The sequence below is a fragment of the Castor canadensis genome, chromosome 2 (assembly GCF_047511655.1).
Source record: "Castor canadensis chromosome 2, mCasCan1.hap1v2, whole genome shotgun sequence".
Classification (NCBI taxonomy): domain Eukaryota; kingdom Metazoa; phylum Chordata; class Mammalia; order Rodentia; family Castoridae; genus Castor; species Castor canadensis.
This window is the reverse complement of record NC_133387.1, coordinates 108,958,400-108,978,421: the sequence shown is the minus strand read 5'-3', so window position 1 is coordinate 108,978,421 and position 20,022 is coordinate 108,958,400. Positions and strand designations below refer to the sequence as shown.

Sequence of the window (20,022 nt, the reverse complement as noted above, 5' to 3'; positions counted from 1 at the left end):
ACAAGATGGCAAAACTATTCAATGTAGAAAGAACACTTTCTTCAACAAATGGCCCTGAAAGGTATATACAAAATTAAGCTCAAGATGGATCTTTGACCTAAATATAAAATGTTAAACTACAAAAATGGGCAAATCTTGATGACCCCAGATTTAAGATACCACACCAAATGTACAAAAAGCAAAGAAAAAAGAGATATATTGGACTTCATCAAAAGTAAAATCAACTCTCTATCAAATGACACTATTAAATATTATGTACTCATGTATAAAAATGGGAAAATGATACCTGCTGAAACTATTCTAAGAATGGAGGGAGGGGATAAAGGGGAATGATGGAAAGGATAAATTTAACTCTGATATATTATAAGAACTTTTGTAAATGTCACAGAGTACCCCCAGTACAACAATAATATGACAATAAAACTATTTTTAAAAAGTACTGTGTTTTATGTTCACAAGGATAATAGTATTATAGTAATGTTAAAATAAGACATCCTTATGTGTTCATGATAAAAAAGTGAAAAACTACCTTCAAAATGCAAGAAGATATTTGCATGTCATATATCTAATAAGGACCCAGTATCATGATATATAAAGAACTTTTATAACACAAAAACAAAAGGCATACAACCCAGGCCATGCATGGTGGCATATTCCTGTAATTTCAGCCACTCAGGAAGTAGAGACAGGAGGATTAAGGTTTAAGGCCAGCACAGGCAAAGTTAGCATGAGAACCTTTTTGAAAAACAAACTAAAAGCAAAAGAACAGGGGTGTAGCTCAAGTGGCAGATTGTTGGCCAAGCATGTGCAAGGTTGAGTTTAATTCCTAATACTGAGAATAAAACTGGGGGAAGGCACAGGGCTCACAGAAGCAATTTCTATTGGCTATCAACTCTTTTCTCTTACAGGTTCAAATGTAACTTCAAGGTTCTAACGATTTGTCCTTGTATTTAACAAGACCAGAGACTAAAGATTTCTTTCATAACTCCCGTGAATGCTAATTATGGACCCTTAACAAGTGAAAAAAGAACTGCTCTATCTCTGGTAATTTGTGTCAGGAGCTGCTGAAATACTCTCAACATTTTTCTGGAGAAGAAAAGAGAAAGTAGTAAGGAAAATGAAAGACAAAAATTCATGCCTCTCAACTGTGTCTCTCAGAATCAGTCCTAGATGACCAAAAAAGAAAAATGAAGAGAAAGAGAGATATACAGAAAGAGAGAGTGGAAAAGTTCCAGAAATTGGTAAATACAATTGAATACTGACAGCAGACAAATCAAGGAAAAGGAGGATGATGGGAGATGAAATGGGTGGGGCATCCTGTCAAACACATGACATCGTTCATAAACAGACCACGTAACAAACCTATGGTCCTTAGAGATCAAGTCCAATTCTCTGTTTCCCAGAAACTAATGGCCCTCCACTCTGCATTATTAAGAAAAGCCCACTAATCTGAAGGACTCTTCTGGTTTACAAAGTTAGCCTATTTTATGATTAGATGCTTTTACTAATTAAATCTTTGTAACTAAACATCATGATAGATCTTGTACTAATTTCCACTCTACAGTAAACTATTATAGCAAGGTTTAAGTTATTTCTGAGAGTAAACTTTTCCTTACGTGCATGAGTCATGATTTTATCTGGAGGGCTATTAGTACCAAGTAAAAACCAACAATAGGAAATACATTTTGTTTTATAAAATTTATATTGTAAGCATGCTGCTAATTCACAATGTGTATTTAAAATTGTTTTGTTCAAAGAATTTTATATACTTACCTGAAAATGTGAAGAACAATTCATTTTGCAAACCAGCTCTTTGCATTTTAATACGATGGCACTCAGACTTAAGTAAGGAAATTTCACATGAAAGGTCAAGAACCAATTTGCTTAAAATCTGAAGAAGTTTCTTCTCAAAGGAAATATTATAGATACTGTTGCAGGGAGCCGCATGATATCGAGCTGTGAACTGGTAATAAAAATGGGGCTCACGATAAGCTATAAAAAATTGAACAGAGAAAGACACAAACACAGTTATCCAAGTAATTCATACATAAATTGCAATTCAAGAAAAATAATTGTTTGGGATAGATTCATAGCTCATGTTTTTATATACAGTGATACCGGTATTCATTTATCTGTGAGTTACTAAGTATCAAATAATAGGCACTCTACAAATCGCAAATCATTTAAATATCTCAACATCATTTAAGACCAGTATGATTGTGTCTGTCATGAAGAACTTGAAGGACACAGGGACTCTTCCACATGCCACCAGTGCCTATGCGTTCAAAATGAAAATTCTAATCTAAGGAGCCTGGTTGCACAGGGTGTGCACCTGACCACTGTACTTTGCTGTTCAAACTTAGGTATGACAAGGCTCTAAAATGAAATAGTAAATTTTAGAAAAAATAAGAGTCAAAAAGACTCTTTTGATTAGAAATCAAAAGATTTCTAATGAATCTATAATTAGTTTTGAGTTCCAGTACAACATCTAGAACTGAGAACATGTATTTTTTTTTCAAGCACACTCCAAAATCTCACTGAAAATGATTTTCAGATAGAAGACATGTAAAAATGAAAATAAATCAATTAAAATATTAAAAATCAGAAATATTCACCTTGCAAGACAGAGAGCTCTGTTGCTGCTTCTGTCAATCAGGAGGGGGTCATCCCAACCCCCCACTCCTGGCTTACACACTGTGAGGCCAAAGTTCAAATCTCAGTACCCACGCTCCGAAAAAGAGAGTTAGAGTGGGAAGCATTAAATAACTAAGTTTTTCATAAAGCCATTGTCCCCCAAATGCTGTCCACCACTGCATCCAAAGTGCCCGCTTCTGAATGTCAATTAGAAGTATACACACCAGCTCTGTGTATGGAAGAGTTAACTAGCAGGTCTGAGCTCCTTACAGATCAGCCCCTGCAGGTCAACAATTTCTTCATGCAAATGGGATCCCTTTTCCTCAGAATGAAACCATTTTACCCATCTGTCTTCTCTGTGGAGTCTGGACTTCTTCACTTACTAAGCAGAGAGGGCTTACATGGCTAGTTCCTAACAAGCACTGGATGCTGAGTTTCTAACAGGTCCCTGGGCAGAAGCGCAGTATTGGCTCCATGAGACCTCTCATGAAAGTGTGTGGGAAGCCTGTGCAGGGGTTGCTCTAGCCTCTGCCTATGCTTCTGCCTTTGCCAATTCTATTGTACAGTTGCTCACCTTACTTATGTCCTTGTAGGGATCACCAAGCATGCAGGGACCCCTGCAACAGCCTATAAAAACTAAAATCCTCAGATTTTTTTTTAAATAATAAGCTTTTTAAAAAGGAAACATATAGGAGTCAAGAAAAATGAGCATAAAAAATGACATAAAAGTCAATAGAGAAATTACACACCACAACTGGAAAAAAAGCATCTAAAATAAATAAAAACAGCTGGGCACAGTGATATACACCGTAATCCCAGCACTCAAGAGGCTGAGTCAGGAGAGTCACAAGTGTAAGGCCAGCACAGACAGCATTGAATTAAAAACATAACACGGCATTCGTATACAGATTGTAACAATTCAAGAAAAATACTTATTTGAGATAGATTGATAGCTCATGTTTTTATATACAATGATATATAAATAAATATAGCAATAAGAAATTAAAACTTAAATACCTTAAAAATACTCATTAAAAATCAAAATAAGTACAATAAACAATAATATAAAAAACAATTTTAGTAACTATAGCTTTTCCAAAGGAACCAGAGAAAAAGGGTAGAATTGTTTTATATATGACAATTTTAATGTCTAGTTTAGTAAAATCTAGCTATATTCTTATACTTGCTTCTATGTTCAAATGATATAAACTTATCTGAAGAACATAAAAATATTTCTTCATACAGATACATAATTGGAAAGGAAGTATTTCAGCAATTTCTTCAGATAATTGTGGTGGATTTTCTTTGATGCTTCAAACTCAACAAGGAGAGATTTCTTAGAGTTGCAGAATGTGAAGCCCTGTTAATGAAGTGTTCTATACTGGTCTCCATCCCTGTGAAGGTTTCTGCCCATTCACAGAGGTTTTGTTTGTAATATTATGCAAAAGCTACATGAAAACTGTTGGTTTGCAGAGATCCCAAATACTGTCCAAACCCACCAAACCATGTAAAAAAGAACTGATGTGTTACTATCAAAGTCAGCTGTTTTCAGACATGAGGAAGCTACCAAGCTCATGGTGGCAGCTACAAGTTTTCCAAAATTCTAATTTTCACTTGAAAACAAATTTTATCACTCCTAACAAGTACTGCCAAAGGATCATCATACTCAAGTCTGAAGAGCCAGTTTGTCAGTTGTTTTCTCAGAAAAAAATGCTGTTTCATCTAAAAGAAATGTACACCTTAGAAACCACAGAGGAGCTTTTTTTGTGAAAAGCACATCATACTTCATTATGCACACACACTCTGTGTGTGTTTCCCATTTCCTCACACAGACTGTGGAAAATATGTGGGCTGGACTGAGGGCATGCCTCAAACAGGAGAACCCTTTCCTTGCAAGTAGGAGGCCCTGAGTCCAACCTCCACTACCACAAAAACAAATAAAATAAGCACTAAAATCTGACTGTTCAGTACATGTCTTTCCTTTTTTTTTTTTGCTAGGCAGACACTCTACCACTTGAGCCACTCTGCCAACCCAAGGTTTTAGTAAAATTAATCATTCTTTATTCTTAAATTAATGCCTGGGTGAAACTGTGCCCCTTTTTATGTTAGCACTTTATATTGTAAAACTGGCTTTTAAAAAACTGTGCATGGTTTTCAGTGAGGATAACAGTTTCCTATTACTTCACTTTGATGTCACTGCCTTCTTTGGGTTGAAGTGCCAGTTTTTTCCACTGTAAGTATAAACATCAACATAGCAAAATTGGCAAATATTTTAGTATACTTATAACATTAGTTTCATCTCACTAAGCCCTTAAAAGTGTTTCAAGTACTTCACACCATAATTTGAGAACCACTGATTTAGAACAGTCAATGTGCAGTTAGAAACCAACAAGAGTAGGCCTGGTGGTACAGGTCTATAAGCCCAGCACTAGGGAGGCTGAGGCAGAGGACCATGGCTTTGAGGCCAGCCTGGATACATAGCAAGACCCTGTCTCAAATTTCAAAAAGAAATAAAGTCTATGATCCTAGCTACTCAGAAGGCTGACACTGAGAGTCATGTTTTGAGGCCAGGTGAAGCAGAAAATTCTCAAGACACTTTCTCAATCAATAGCTGGGCATGGTGGCATACTCCTGTCATCCCAACTATATGGGATATCAGAAGGACTACAGTTCCAGGACAGCCCAGGCAAAAAGTTCACAAGACCCCATCTCAATGGATAAAACTGGGAGAGGTAACATGCACCTGTCACTTCAACTATGTAGGAAACATAAATAGGAGGATCACATTCCAGAGCAGCACAGGCAAAAAAAGCAAGACCAAATCTCAAAAGCAGCCAGAGCAAAAAAGGCTGGAGGCATGGCTCAAGCAAGCACAAAGCCCTGAGTTCAAAAACTCAGTAATGCCCTACCAAAAAAAAATTCAAAAGCGAAAAAGAAAGCAATAAAAACAATAAATTAGAAGAACAGGTAAAATGTATAATAGAAAAATCTCATAAGGAAAAATGAACATAACTAAAAGATGCTCAAAAATAACAGCATTAAAGTAAATGCAAACTAAAACATAGCATTTTACAGTCCTAAGCAGATAAAAGAGCAGCAAAATTTATTTTGTGGTGGGATGGATAAACACAAGTTTATACACATTATGAAAATTTTACAGTAATATTTAAAATATAAAATCTCAAAAATGTTAAAGGAATAAATTAAGAATAGGAAACTAAAACAAAACAAAAACCAGCTAGGCACTGGTGGCTCATGCTTGTAATTCTAGCTACTCAAGAGGCAGAGATCAGGAGGATCACAGTTCAAAGCCAGCCCAGGCAAAGAGTTCGCTAGACCCTATGTCCGAAAACCCTTCACAAAAATAGGGCTGGTGGAGTGGCTCAATGTATAGGCCCCGAGTTCAAACCCCAGTAGTGCCAAAAAAAAAAACCACATGACTACTGTAACAAAATTAATTGATGATTTTAAAAAAGTAAGATCCAATGTATTGGAGATAGAAAATACAGCTGCTGAAATACAAAGGGAAAAAGTCATCAATGTTAAAAAGTAAATACTCAGACAAGTTAAATGTCATATATATTATATCTAAGTAAAGATTTGGTAAGCTACACCGAGTACCTAAAATACACCATATCTAAACATACATGAAAGACAAATTTAAAGATATGGATGATAAATTAAGGGGTAATAATACTGCAAGCATGTTTAATTAGCATCCTGGAAATAAAAATGCATACAATTGTCAAAAGACTACTGCCATGAAGGAAGCATCATAAAATTTTTTTTTAAATGACTATTATGTCAATGACATTAAGGACACAATGAAGTCAAAATAAAAATCAACAAATAAAATCTCTGATATTTTTTAAACAAATAAAACACTAAGTAACAGATTAGAAATGAAGTCATTTTAGATGTGACTAAATATTTAGAAAATATAATAATGAACACAGCAATTGTTAAATATAGCTAAAATCATAAATGAAAGTAATGTATAGCCTTAACTATATTCAACAATAAAAGAAACAGAAAATTAATAAGCTAAGTATTCAACTCAAGTGTTTACAAGAGAATAATAAAGTTAACAAAAGGGAGGAAATGAGAACAGAAATGATAAAAGAAGGAATGAATTAGTGAAATATAGAAATATCTAACTTAGATAGCAAGACATTAAAATATATAAACTCATCATAAAGCATAAGAAAAATAAAAAGCATAATGAGTAACTGGAAACAAAAAAGTGACTATATAAAACTATAAACATCTTCATGTCAGCAAATTAGGAGAATTGGATTAAAATTTTTTCTAGAAGAATATAAATTTCTACAATGTATCCAAGAAGAAATGGTAAATCCAATAATGTAATGATTGTTTTAAAAAGTAAGAGACAGATGACCCACCATCCACTAGAGGAGCTCCATGAATCTGCTCCTCAACAAAACCCATGTAAGTTAATTTTAAAGAACATAGAAGAAGTGAAGACACATTTATTCAAAATCTGGTAAAACATAGTAATAACAGGAATATGTGAGCGAAGTATTTGGACCAAGACTCACTCTCCTCACTCCCATCCTCTGAAAGCACAGAAGAAAAGACAAGAGACTCCATTCCAGACTGGCAGTGACAGACACAGGGCCTCTGTCCCCAGCTCCCAGGCAGGGGCAACCTCCAGGAGAAGCTACCAGCTGCACACATAACAGGTGCTGTGTTTGGGGTTGTACAATTACAAGTATGGTAAGTGCTCAGTAAGTGTTAACTGTCATTATCATTACCCAAACCAGTATGCACTTTAGGTGCTTTTATTTTAGTTAGCTTATGTGAATATGCTCTTTTGATAAATTTTAAAGTCTGTTTGTGATAAGCTGCCGTATACACAATAACAAGATGGAGAAAACTGCTATGTAGCAAAAATGAAATGTGATTGGTTGAAAGGTTTATACAAATTATTTGCCTGAAAAAAATTAATAGAATTTCTTAAACTATCTACTTCTGGATATATGGAATAGTATTTTCTGAGTAAGCAAAAAATTAATCAGGAAACACTTAATAATCCTGCCATTTGCTTGGCATCCCAGCTGTGGAAAGGATGGCATGTAAGTTTCTTCTTGTTACTGCAACACATTACCACAAATTTAGTGACTTAAACAACTCGTTCATTATATTACAAGACTTCAAAAAAGAGTCTTACCAGGCTAAAACCAAGGTACATTCCTTCTGGAAACTCCAAGGAGGAAATATGCGTATTTATCATTTCTGTTACTAGAGGTTATTTGGCTCATAGCTCCTTCTCTATCTTCAGCGAGTCACTCAAGCCTCTCATTCTGTCACATTTCCTTTCTGTTTCTGACCCTTTTGCTTTCCTCTTATAAGGCCCCTCATGATGACACTGACCTACCCAGTTAACTCAGCATAATCTCTCCCACTCAAGGGCCTTAATGTAATCACAATGGCCAGTTGCTTGCACAAGGCAGGATACATATTTACAGGTTCTGTACAGAAGACATGGACTCTTTTGAGAACCAGTATTCTGTCTCCCACATGGATCCCACAATGTGAAGAAGCCTGGAAACCTTTGCTCAGATTACATCCTCCTGACCACTCCATATTAACTCAGCCCTCCCAATTTATGCCTCAGTAGATCAAACTGCTAGAGGAACCAGAGGAAGAATTCACAGTGGTCTTTCATGGTCCTGATTTTGAGGATGGCAATGTGTCAGCAATGATGAGACTAAGAGTTTAGAAGCAGTACAAACTACATCATCATCATCACTGAACCCATAATTTCTACACCCTTCTTTTCACTCACAGACTTTAATTTATTTGTATATACATCAAGCATCCACCTAAAGAAAAATGACCATGTCCTGCTAATCAGACTGTAGCCTCACTATTAAAATTGCACAAGGTAAAATACAGGCAGGCAATTTTTTAAAAAAAAACAAACCTGTTAAAGTATTTTAAAACATTAAGAAACTTTAAAACAATTAAATTCATTTCTTACCATATACAACATATTTTAGTTCAAGATTTTTAACAATCTCTTCAACAGTAGGTTTGTACTCTAGGAAACAAGTGTAAATTCCACTCATACTCTCTTCGAAGTTCTGGAATATAAGACTTCCCGTGGATGTTACTTGTGCAGTGCTGTTTTCTAACAAAGAAATAATATACATTGCTTAAATTGCAGTGCAGAGATGAAACATCAAAACATTTTTAAGCAAACTAAAACCATCAAAATATACCTACACAATCACTGGAAGGAGTCAGGGTCATAGCTAGCCATTTCATCTGGCGCCTGGTGACAGTGGGTGTCAGGGTGTCAGATTTTCACTAATCAGAGTTCACCAACTGTGTGGCTGCCTAAGCAGTAAGAAACTAATAATGACGTATTACATACTATGCTCCTAGAGCTCCTTGCATTGAACTGGGTGCTCTCAGAAATATAGGACATACATGTATGAATATGTACACACATATATATACAATGTGTATATACATACTATACATAAGACATATATATGCACAAAGTATATACTATATGTAATATACAAATAAACAGAACATAAAATAATTATATTTTTAATGATGAGTTATGATTTTAGTAAGCTGCATGTGAAACAGAATACTAATACCTAGGACAAAGGTTATTTTAATATAATCATTAAAAACCAGAGATCTCTTGTTACTACACAGGATATAAAGCAAAAGTCAGCTATAACCTTGAAGGTTACAGAAGGAAAAAATAGATAAGATTATCATACTTGCACAAGATCACGAAGTCATGGAGTTGTAGTGTTGGGAGACAGAATGAGATGTAAGCTCCTTTTTTATTTCAACATGCATTATCAAGTATCACAATGGAAGATAGCTATGCTATAAAATGGAAAGTGATTCTGCCTTTGAGGCATGTAGGCCCAGGTGTGAGAACTACTGCCTTTTCTCTTACAAACTATGTACTCTTTGATAACCACTTCATCTTTCTTTCATTTGTACAATAAGAATCATAATACATGATAGCCAATCTCACAGGTTGTTCTATTTAGCAAATAAGACAAATACTAAAGTACAGAAAAAGCCATAAACCGTTAAAAGCAGAGGAGCTGTTATTCTGAACGTTCATAACTATAGTTTTGTACCAGAAAAAGTCTTAAGTATTAATATTTGCTTAGCTGATAAGTTAATACTTCATAAGAACTGAAAGTACTATCTCAAGAAATACACTGTCTACCTTTTTCTATTTTAAGCAAACAATTTTTGTAAATTCAAAATTTTGTACATTTTACATTAAAATAGTTCTTCAAACTAAGAAAAAAGATGAATGTTATTAGAACTGATATTTTCAGTATTAACTTATTTAAAAAATATTTAGAGTTTCTAGTACATGCAAACCCTGCTTCACATATTGAAGGAGAAAAATATAGATGATATACCCACCATCAAGGAATTTACACAGTATTATGCTTTGGGAATTCCCATATCTATATCCTGGATAAAGCTGAAAATTGTAGAATATATTTCTATTATAATATCTATTTCTTCATGAATGTCTTTTGATAAAAGTTTACATATTTATCTTAATATCCTCTTTTTCTAAAGCAGATGAATAGTTTCCTACATACCTCAACAAAAAACAAATACCTCATAATAATACAAGAGTGCCAATGAAATTTTTTAAAAATTTGAGAAGTCATGTCATCAATGATGTTATGCATTCCTCGGCAATAATTTGAAATGAAAGCCTCACATACCAGAAGAGTGTGTGTGTGTGTGTGTGTGTGTGTGTGTGTGTGTGCATACATATATATTAAAATGCCAACTACAATGTTAACAATAAGAGCCAGAGTACTATACAATCTCTAATACAATGCCCTCCGGCTACCTTCGGGTTTAAAAAAAAGTTAAGAGCACTTTGAAAAGATACCTGGACAATTGCATGCCCAACATAAGAACTCGTACTGTAATATCACTTACCAGTCATCACTTCATAGATCCTTAAGTGACTAAGTCTAAATGGGAACCTGAAGCCAAGGGCTGTGAACTTGGTACAGATAATATTAGACAGCATAAAAATGCATGAAATAACAGATACTAAAACCAATTCACTAACTTCAGTGTTTATACTTTCCCTTCTTAGCCTGATTATCTAAAAACTCACAGAGTTGGGTTAGATATTAGAAGTCCCTGCCTCAGAGCTCTAAAATCATATAGGAACTTACTGTCATATTATTAGTAGTATTTTTGAAAATTAGTTTATACTTCTGGTTTCACCTCATTTATGGAAAGTGAATATAAGAGCATCAATTCCACCATTATAATAAAGAAAATGTAGAAAACACTTCAAACTAACAACTTTTCTTGATCTTATCAAAGAATTGAGGTGGCAGGGCTAACTTGAGAATTGACAGGGCCCGCAAGTAGAACAAGGCTCTGAGTTGTTGCTTCCCTGCCATCTAAGAGGGTGAGAAGATTGAGCAAAGTCTTTTGAAGAATGGCTGCAAGCCATGTTTAAACCAGTGTGAGTACATGAGCCCTCTGGGGACCACAGACCAGGGAGGAGGTACACACTCTTACAAAATAGCTCCAAGAAACCCAAACAGGCTTCCCAGCAGCCCTGCAAAATTCCACCCACACCCATTTTCCCCACACCTTCTATAGGAACATAGCTTTAATCTATAGGGAGAGATGAAATAAAAACTGTTACTTAGAATACTATAGAAGTTTGCTGCAGGTCAGGAGGGATATAGGAAAAAAGAAAAGTGCTTGATCCTCAACAAAGAGTCAGAAGATGCACTAGAGCAGGATTAAAGCTGGAGGGCCCGCTGCAACAACTGTGAATGCCAAATTCCCAAGACCCAGGGACATTGTGCCTGCCAAAGACTAAAGCATAATCACAACAACAGAGAATGTCCCTCCTTCTCAATTACCAGACACCAACAAAAGTTTAGTAAAACAGCAGTGAAATAAAGCTGCAAGAGACAGACTCTTTCTGGGGAACAGCACGAGAAATCAAAACCAAAGAAACACTACACAATGGGAAAAAACAATGTCTAATGAACTAGACTACACCTTAAACATCGCTAAGGGTCTTTGTACCTTAATGTGTACTAGTACAACCACAGCAACAACCAACATCAAAGCCAGAAAAAGTCATCACTAAATTAACACAAACCCCTAACACTAAAGAATTAGCAGGAAAAAAAATGTTTATCTTAAAGCAGAAAATATTTACCTAGATATCTACTGTCCTATTCAAGACATCTAAGATCAAGAGAAAAAGTGAGAATGTACATAAACAGATAAGAAATGGCCATTCCCAAGATAATTCCCAAGAAGTGTTAGGACTATTTAACAGCATAGATATCAGAATGGTCACATAGGTAAGAGATTAATGTGATAAAAGAGTTTTTGAAAAGACAGGTGGCATCTAAGATCAGCTAAGTGGTTTCAGCAGAGAAATTCAAACTACAGAAATAATCTAATGGAAATACTAAGCATAAACAAAATGAAAACAACAACAAAGAATACCACAACAACACAGATGAAGTGTCCTGCAATGGCCTCATAAACAGGCTTGACACATTCAAAGAAGGCATCAATGAACCTGAAGATAGGTTAAAAGAAATTACCCAATGAGAAATTCAAAAAGAAAAAAATTCTAATATGAGTAACTGTATTAAAGTGTTGGGTAAGTGTGATGAGCATCTCAGGGAATTTAAAAAGGCGGAGTGAAAAAGAATGAGGCAAAAATATTTGAATACAGTGATTGAGAATTTCCAAAAACTAATGAAATACATAAAACTACAAATACAAATACCTTAGATGACACCAAGCAGAATTAATGCAAAATAAACAAAAAGATACATATAAAATTCAAATTATTAAAAATGAAAAGAAAATATCTTGCAAGGAGAAAATGTTACCTTGCCTTCAGAGGGTAAGGTAAAAATTACTTATTAGGACTTAAGCTAACTAAAATAATAAAGAGTGTCATTTAGAATGCTGAAAGAGGAGTTGGTGAGGCATCATGCATGAGGCCCTGGGTTCAATCCTCAGCACTACACACAGAAAAAAATCTACAATGTTGGAAACAAAAAAACAAAAGACAGCCAATCCAGACTTCTAAAACTAGCAACAAAAAACATAAGCAAATTAAAACCAAAGCAACCAAAACTAAGGAAACAATACAGATATTACAAATCCATATTCTGGAAACAGAAAAATAATAGGAAAAATCAATGAAACCAAAAGCTAGTCCTTTGAAAAGGTCTAATAAAATTGTTGAATGTGTATCCTTAGAGAACAGTAAAAGAGAGAACACATGGCCAATCAGGAGTGAATAAGGACACATCCCCATAGATCCTAACCATACTAAAAACAAGAAAATATTGTAACTACTTTACTCACATAAAGTCAACAAGCTGAAAAAAATGTAACAAGTTTAGACAAATTCCTTGAAAGACAGAAACTACTACAACTCACAACATGATGGTAATCCTACTCCTTGGTTCTTTGGAATTGTAACTATATGTATGCTCTGAAGCCAAACTTCAAAGACATTTGACTTTAAAAATGTATCATATTGCCTCAATATCTTTGTTTTCCCACATATAAAAACTGGAGAAAACTGTTGTACTTACTGAAAGGCCTACTTTAAAAAATGATTAATATGTACAAATTTCTTAGAACAGTATCTAACAATGATGAATAGTACATACTTATAAGTATTTTTTATAAAATTCATTATGCTACATCAAATGAGCTAGACACTGAAATAACTCATGAAATATGCATGTATAACTAATAATCCATTGTTAATAACAATATATGCATAATCTCACTTGTATGTGGAATCCAAAAAAGGCAAATAAACAGAAGTAGAGAACAGAAGGGCAGTTATTGGGGGCTAGGACTAAAGAGGACAGAAGCCATAGATTATAAAATGAGAAATTGTGAAGACTGGATGTACAATCACAATGACTGTAGCTCACAATAATAAAGGCCAGGAGTAGTGGTTCACACCTGTAATCCCAGACACATGACAAGCATAGCTAGAACAACTGCGGTCTGAGGCCCAGCCTGGGCAAAAATGCGAAACCCTATCCCCAAATAACTAAAGCAAAAAAAGGGAGTAGCTCAAATGGTAGAGAGCCTCCCTAGCAAGCATGAGGACTAAGTTCAAATCCCAGCACCACCAAAAAAAAAAAAAAATCAGTATACTTGAAATTTGCTAATTGATCTTAAGTATTCTCAACAGAAGAAAAAAAATGTAACCATATGACACGGCTAATATATTAACAGCTTGATTGTGGTAATTATTTTACAACACATACCTGTATCAAAATATCCCTCTATATACCTAAAATACATGCAACTTCTGTAAATCATATCTCAAAAAGTTGTGAGGGAGAAAATGAGGAAAATTCACAATAACAAAACTATACATACATACATACATGCATATTCATACAGCAAACACATAAAAAAAAGAAAAGAATAAAACTGTAAAAAGTTCAGGACAGTGTTTACCTGGCTGGGCCAGTAGGGAGGGACATGGTTGGAAAGAGACTTTTTAAACAGCATATGGGAAGGTTCAATAGGCTTAGTAACAATGTATCTTCACTTGTATAGAAGGGTCAAGAACATTTATTTTTACTGAGAATGAAAGACTATAGCCTACTTTAGCAACAGTTGGAAATCAAGACTTTTAGACTTTTTTAGACAAAGTAATGACACTGCCCCATTGAGACATTGAGGGAGAAACATTTAGCTATGCTCCAGTTGTATAAAACAAGTTGAATTTGAAAGGAAAATATACATTATTTAGTGTTTACTGAGTACAAATAATCACTCAGGTGTGGGGTTTTTATTATTTAAAATATCAAAAATCAAACTGATGTGTCATTTAAGAAAACATGTAACAAAAGATTTACAGGACCACAGCTGACTTGTTTTAGATTTGTTACTGCTTCTCCCACATGGTGCTGAAACAGGTTTATTGCGAAACTCAGAGTTATGGGTTTATTAAATTTATTGAGTTATTTAGTTGACAAAGAGTATGACAATGACAATTAAACTGGGTCATGGAGAGAACCTGCAAAGATTAAGGTCAATTTTTATAGCTACTGTATGCAGAACTCACTATGTCAAAAGCACATTACGAAAAACAGCCAAGAGCAGAAAATCAGTTTGGAGTGTAGAGTCCCCTGCTCTACAACTGCAGGTGGAGGACAGGTCCTGCATAGGCCTGGGATGCCACCTTCAGCTCTTTTTGCATGATTTCTCTGAAAGTGTTGGACAAACTCGTTGAAATAAAGACAAAGTGTACCTCTAAAGAAGACATTGGGCTGAAGTAAAACTACTTTTTAAATAAAAACTAATAGAATACCAAAAAAATTATACTTCAAAAGTCACATGTATTTTATAAACCATTATATACATATATATGAGTTGCTGCAAAATACAAATGGTAAGTAGAATAAAATATAATCTATGATTTTTTAAATATGAAAAGGATGGAATTACAGAGAAAAACCAAATATATGTATGCATATATGCTTACACACATATCTGTGAATGTTTAGGAGGGCAGGAAAATCCACACACTACAAAGACTTGTCAGGGCTCCAGTGAGAGGCACAGAACTTGTCACGACAAATGCATTACCTCTGCAAACAAACGATACTGAAAAAAAGGTAGAGAGGCTGACTGAATGTAAGGCTACTCCCCTACTGTCCACAATATTTAAACTGCACGAATATTTTTCCAAAGAGATGTCCAAGTAATTACATAATTACATGATTTTTCTTGTCTCAATTTTAGTCAAACTATCTTTGGAATACTCATAAAATAACAAAAGTGCAGGGCAGTTTAAGCTAGAATACAAGAAAAACTCTGTTTTCTAAACTTTAAGAAAATTAGCACTTTTGCAGTTCTTTCTGACCTAAAGGTAACTGGCAGACAGTGACCTGTACATTATGACACTGCACTGAAACCGAGACACAATTGTGAACTTAGATTACCAGAATTCCCTGGGAATCGTTTTTATGCATGTAAAAACACTCTATTTGTAGGATCTGATTCTTACTGCAAACAACTATATTCCTGAATATCTATTGTTCCATTATGAAAGTGAATAAAAGAAAATATTGTTCCCACCTATTGGATAAATTTAATTACATACTATACTTTGCAGTATAAACTGCCAGATCTAACATCTTAAAGAAGAAAATGTTTCAAATTTCAATTTCCAAATCAAAATAGCAACAATACAAAAGAAAATTTTAATACTTAAATGTTTCTATTTTTCACCTTAAAAAGCTTCAATATTAACTACAAAATATATTTAAAATATATTTTGTGCTACTATTATAGAAAAAAATTAATTTTGATCACATTTTAAGTACCAAGGGCATATTTACACCTGGACCATTTTGTTGGTTTATATAAGCTGCTGAAACCCAGGGTTTCTTTTCCTGACCCCTGCTGATTTCATGAACACATGGCACAATTGTTCTTGCTATATCACTGAAGAGTATGTAGAAATTATGACGGATCTTTTCATTTCCCATACCACCAAGCACAATGCCATCCACCAAGTAGTCACTGACTAAATGAATACTAGATGACTAACTTAAAAGAACTACCACCTGCTGGTAATCATAGCTACTCCAGAGGCAGAGGCCAGGAGGATTGAAGTTCGAGGTCAGCCCAGATGAATAGTTCAAGAGACCCTAACTCAAAAATGCCAAAAAAAAAAAAAAAAAGGCTGGTTAAGTGGCTCAAGTGGTAGAGTGCCTGCCTAGCAAACATAAGGCTCTGAGTTCAAACACCAGTACTGCCAAAAAAGAACTACCACCTGACCTACAAAGTAGATTAACTCATTAAAGCTTGCACTGGTTAGAATCAACCTAAGCATTATAAAAATGTACACTCGTGAACTACATGAAAATATGTTACAAAATAAATTATTTTCTATGAAATAATTTATTAATAATATTTCTGTACAAATATATTTTCTTTAATATAAAGCTGTTGACTGCACATTTTAATTCACAAGCACCCTCTAAAATACTAATAAGAGCTTAATAAAAGAAACAAACAAAAGAAACCATGGTAAAGAAAAACTTCCTCTAAGGAAAATGATTAAGTGCTTTATCAAACAGATCTTCAGAATGTATTTCTAACAAGGACAGAAGAAAAAAACAGCTAGTCTATAATTTTTAATGTACACTCTAAAAATAAATCAGCTTTTATCAAATTAAATTTTTAGAACAAAAATGAAATATGCCTTTCAAATTGAAATAGGACAGTAAATAAGGAAAACGGTTATTAAATGAGTCACATGAACAGTAATTTCATGTGAAAAATAGTAGCACTGGGGAGAGAGATGCTTAGTGAACTCTCCAAACAGTGTAATCTGCTGCATCTCTACAATGAATACAGGAAAGGGGAAAATGTAACTCACGTATATTGGCATATCTAACTCCAGAGGAAGATTGATTACAAAGAACAGACTTGAGGAAATGGATAAATGTACGAGATACAAATATTCTTTTATTTCTGATATATCTATTTAATATGATAATTGAAACAAAATCCTACCTGAAACAATTTTTCCTTTTGGCCCATGCCATTGGAATGATGGATCTATCAGTTCGGCATTTCGCAGTCGCTGGGTTACACATAGCACATGTGGACTCTTTTGATGAACCATGACATAAACACTCACTGAAAATACAATATTAAAGTGTTCCAATAATATTTTATGCTCTTTCTTTCTTTACAATACCTTATTTTTTGCAGTTGTGTTACACGTTTTCACTTCACAAGATTTCTTTAGATTGTTGCTCCTATTTCTTGAATGTAAGAGCGAAATTTCATTGCATCCAAGTGACTAACACTAAACAATGTGCAATGTATTTTACTTGCCTGTGCATGTGTGAATGTATGTATTCTCAAGCTGAGCATGATGTGTTGGTGCTTTTTATCCAGAGCTTATATACAACTGACCTATGTTACTCTCAGAGTATAATTTCAAACACAGAGGATAAAAATAATTCCATATTCTAGGTTTCATGTGTTTTTCAAAGATATCAAATGTGAGCTGAACTCATAAGTAAGTTACTTAGAGGGATAATACATTATTTACAGCAATTATAGCATAACACGCTGAACAAAAAATAAGAATGGGTTTAAAAGTCAATGACATATTCTGATCGTAATCATTAAGCATTTTTGTCCCACTCTACTCTAAAATCTATTTTTGGAGATTCTGGAAACTTTAGGAGGTAGGGCCTAATTGAAGGAAGTAGGTCACTGGAGGAATGCCCTTATGGTCTATATCTTGTCACCAGACCATCACTGTCACTCTCTGCTTCTTGGCCACCATGAGGTGAACAGCCTCAACCACATGCTCCCACTTGTAGGATATACTGCATCACTACAGGCCCAGAAACATGGAGCCAGTGGCTATGGACTGAAGCCTCTCAAACCATGAACTAAAATAAGTCTTTCCTACTTTACATATTCTCTTAATTGTTTTGGTCACAGCTACACAAGGCTAACAGCTAGATATCTAAGGGTACAATGGCCACATGAATGAACTGGGTATAATTCCTTCTATAAGTTATAAATTGTCTCTGAAAAAATACTAGCTCATTTTCCTGATTACTTTTATTTTCTTTTTTTGCAAGGGGGAGATTGAAAAGTAAAAATCTGAATGAAAATGAGGTTGGAGTTAATTGATTGCCAGTTTACTAAACAATTTAATTGTGTCTATTTTAGAAATTTATATTAAACTAGTTATTCAAGTTTATCAGTATAAAATTATTCAGATTTTTATGATTTTATTTTACTATCTTTTCCATAATACCTTCTGTATTTTCATTATTTTCTCATTAAAATATTTAACAAAAATGCGTCTATTAATTGCTCCAAAGACAGGTCATGATTTCAGTGCTTTATATTTTTTGTGCTTTCTTTCATTAATCTTTGCTCTTCTTTCCCTTGTATCTGTTCTACATTCCTCAGTTTAAGCATTTTTTTCTAACTTCTTTAATAAATGCTCTTCCCATGAATTTTCACTCCTCAGCATGGCTTACTGGCTGGCCTCATCTCCATAGTGTTTTTTACGTGTTATCTCACTGAAACGCTTTCCACACTCTCCGCCCTAAGCAGGCCAAAGCTGTACTCAGCATCACTACATTGTGACTTGACTGATGTAAGTACCTAATGCTTCTCACCTTTAGAAACTCAGCATGAATATACCCTTTTTTGCTTTAGCTTCTTTGACAGTAGGTACCCCCCATGCCATTACTGTGCCCTTCCTGTATCCAAATAACTCATACACATATTTCAAAAACAACAATTGCAAGCTACAACATCAACATACAAAAATAAATACTATTCTTGAACACCAACAACAATGCTGTAAAACCATGTTATAGGAAGGAAGACAATGTTTAGAGAATAAGCAGACATTAACCCCTACTCAAGCAATACCTTTGTGAAGAATATTTCAGACACTAGCAAATGATACAAAGTTAGACCAGGGCAGTATACAGTTGTAATTTTTAAATGGCAATTTATCCCCATATTTGTATATATAATCAACACAATTATAAGCAAAATTCCAGAATTGCTTCAAGAATCCTTGAATATTGATTTTAAAATGTATTTGGCAAGTGCAAGAAGACAAACAACTAAATGAACTCAAAGAGGATTTCAACAAACTCCAAAATGAAACTACAGAGACTATAAAAAAGAAGTGTATGAAATAAAGAAGACAACACGAGTTATGAAAAATGAGTATAACAAAGATACAAAAAGTTTCAGGAAAAAAAAATCAAACAGAAATTCTAGAAATAAAAAGTCCCTTAAATCAGCTAAAAAATACAGATGAAAGCTACTCCAGCAGACTGGACTAACTGGAAGACAGAATTTCACGGCTTGAAGACAAAATAGATACATATGAAAAAACAGAAGAATCATCAGGCAAAAGACTCAAGAGCTGCAAAAAGAACATGCAAGAACTCTGTGACTCCATCAAAAGACCAAACCTGTGAATCATGGCACTGAAGAAAGAGAAGAGGTCCAAGACAAAGGTATATGTAATATATTCAACAAAATAATAGCAGAAAATTTCCCAAATCCCGAGAAAGAGATGCTCATTCAGGCACAGGAAGCTTCCAGGACACCAAACAGACATGACCAAAATAGAACTTCTCCACAGCATATTATAGTCAAAACAATTAGCACAGAGAACAAGGAAAGAATGCTGAAGGCTGTAAAAGAGGAAAAAAATCAAATAACATATAAAGGCAAATCCATGAAAAGAACAGAAGATTTCTCAACAGAAACTTTAAAAGCAGAAGGGCAAGGAGTGAG

The 20,022-nt window shown here is 34.4% G+C and overlaps 1 protein-coding gene across 2 annotated transcripts in view; it reads right to left on the bottom strand.

Annotated features, from left to right (window-relative positions):
• Positions 1-20,022, bottom strand: part of Zpbp (zona pellucida binding protein) — a 98,230-nt gene that overhangs the window by 66,544 nt on the left and 11,664 nt on the right. The window contains exons 3-5 of one of the 2 annotated variants that reach the window (XM_020187193.2): positions 17,239-17,364; positions 8,639-8,788; positions 1,774-1,992 (exon numbers count right to left, since the gene is read on the bottom strand). In XM_020187193.2, coding sequence (XP_020042782.2) covers positions 1,774-1,992; positions 8,639-8,788; positions 17,239-17,364 — 495 coding nt within the window. The remainder of the gene's footprint in view (positions 1-1,773; positions 1,993-8,638; positions 8,789-17,238; positions 17,365-20,022) is intronic. The other variant, XM_074065519.1, reaches the window with a different exon arrangement.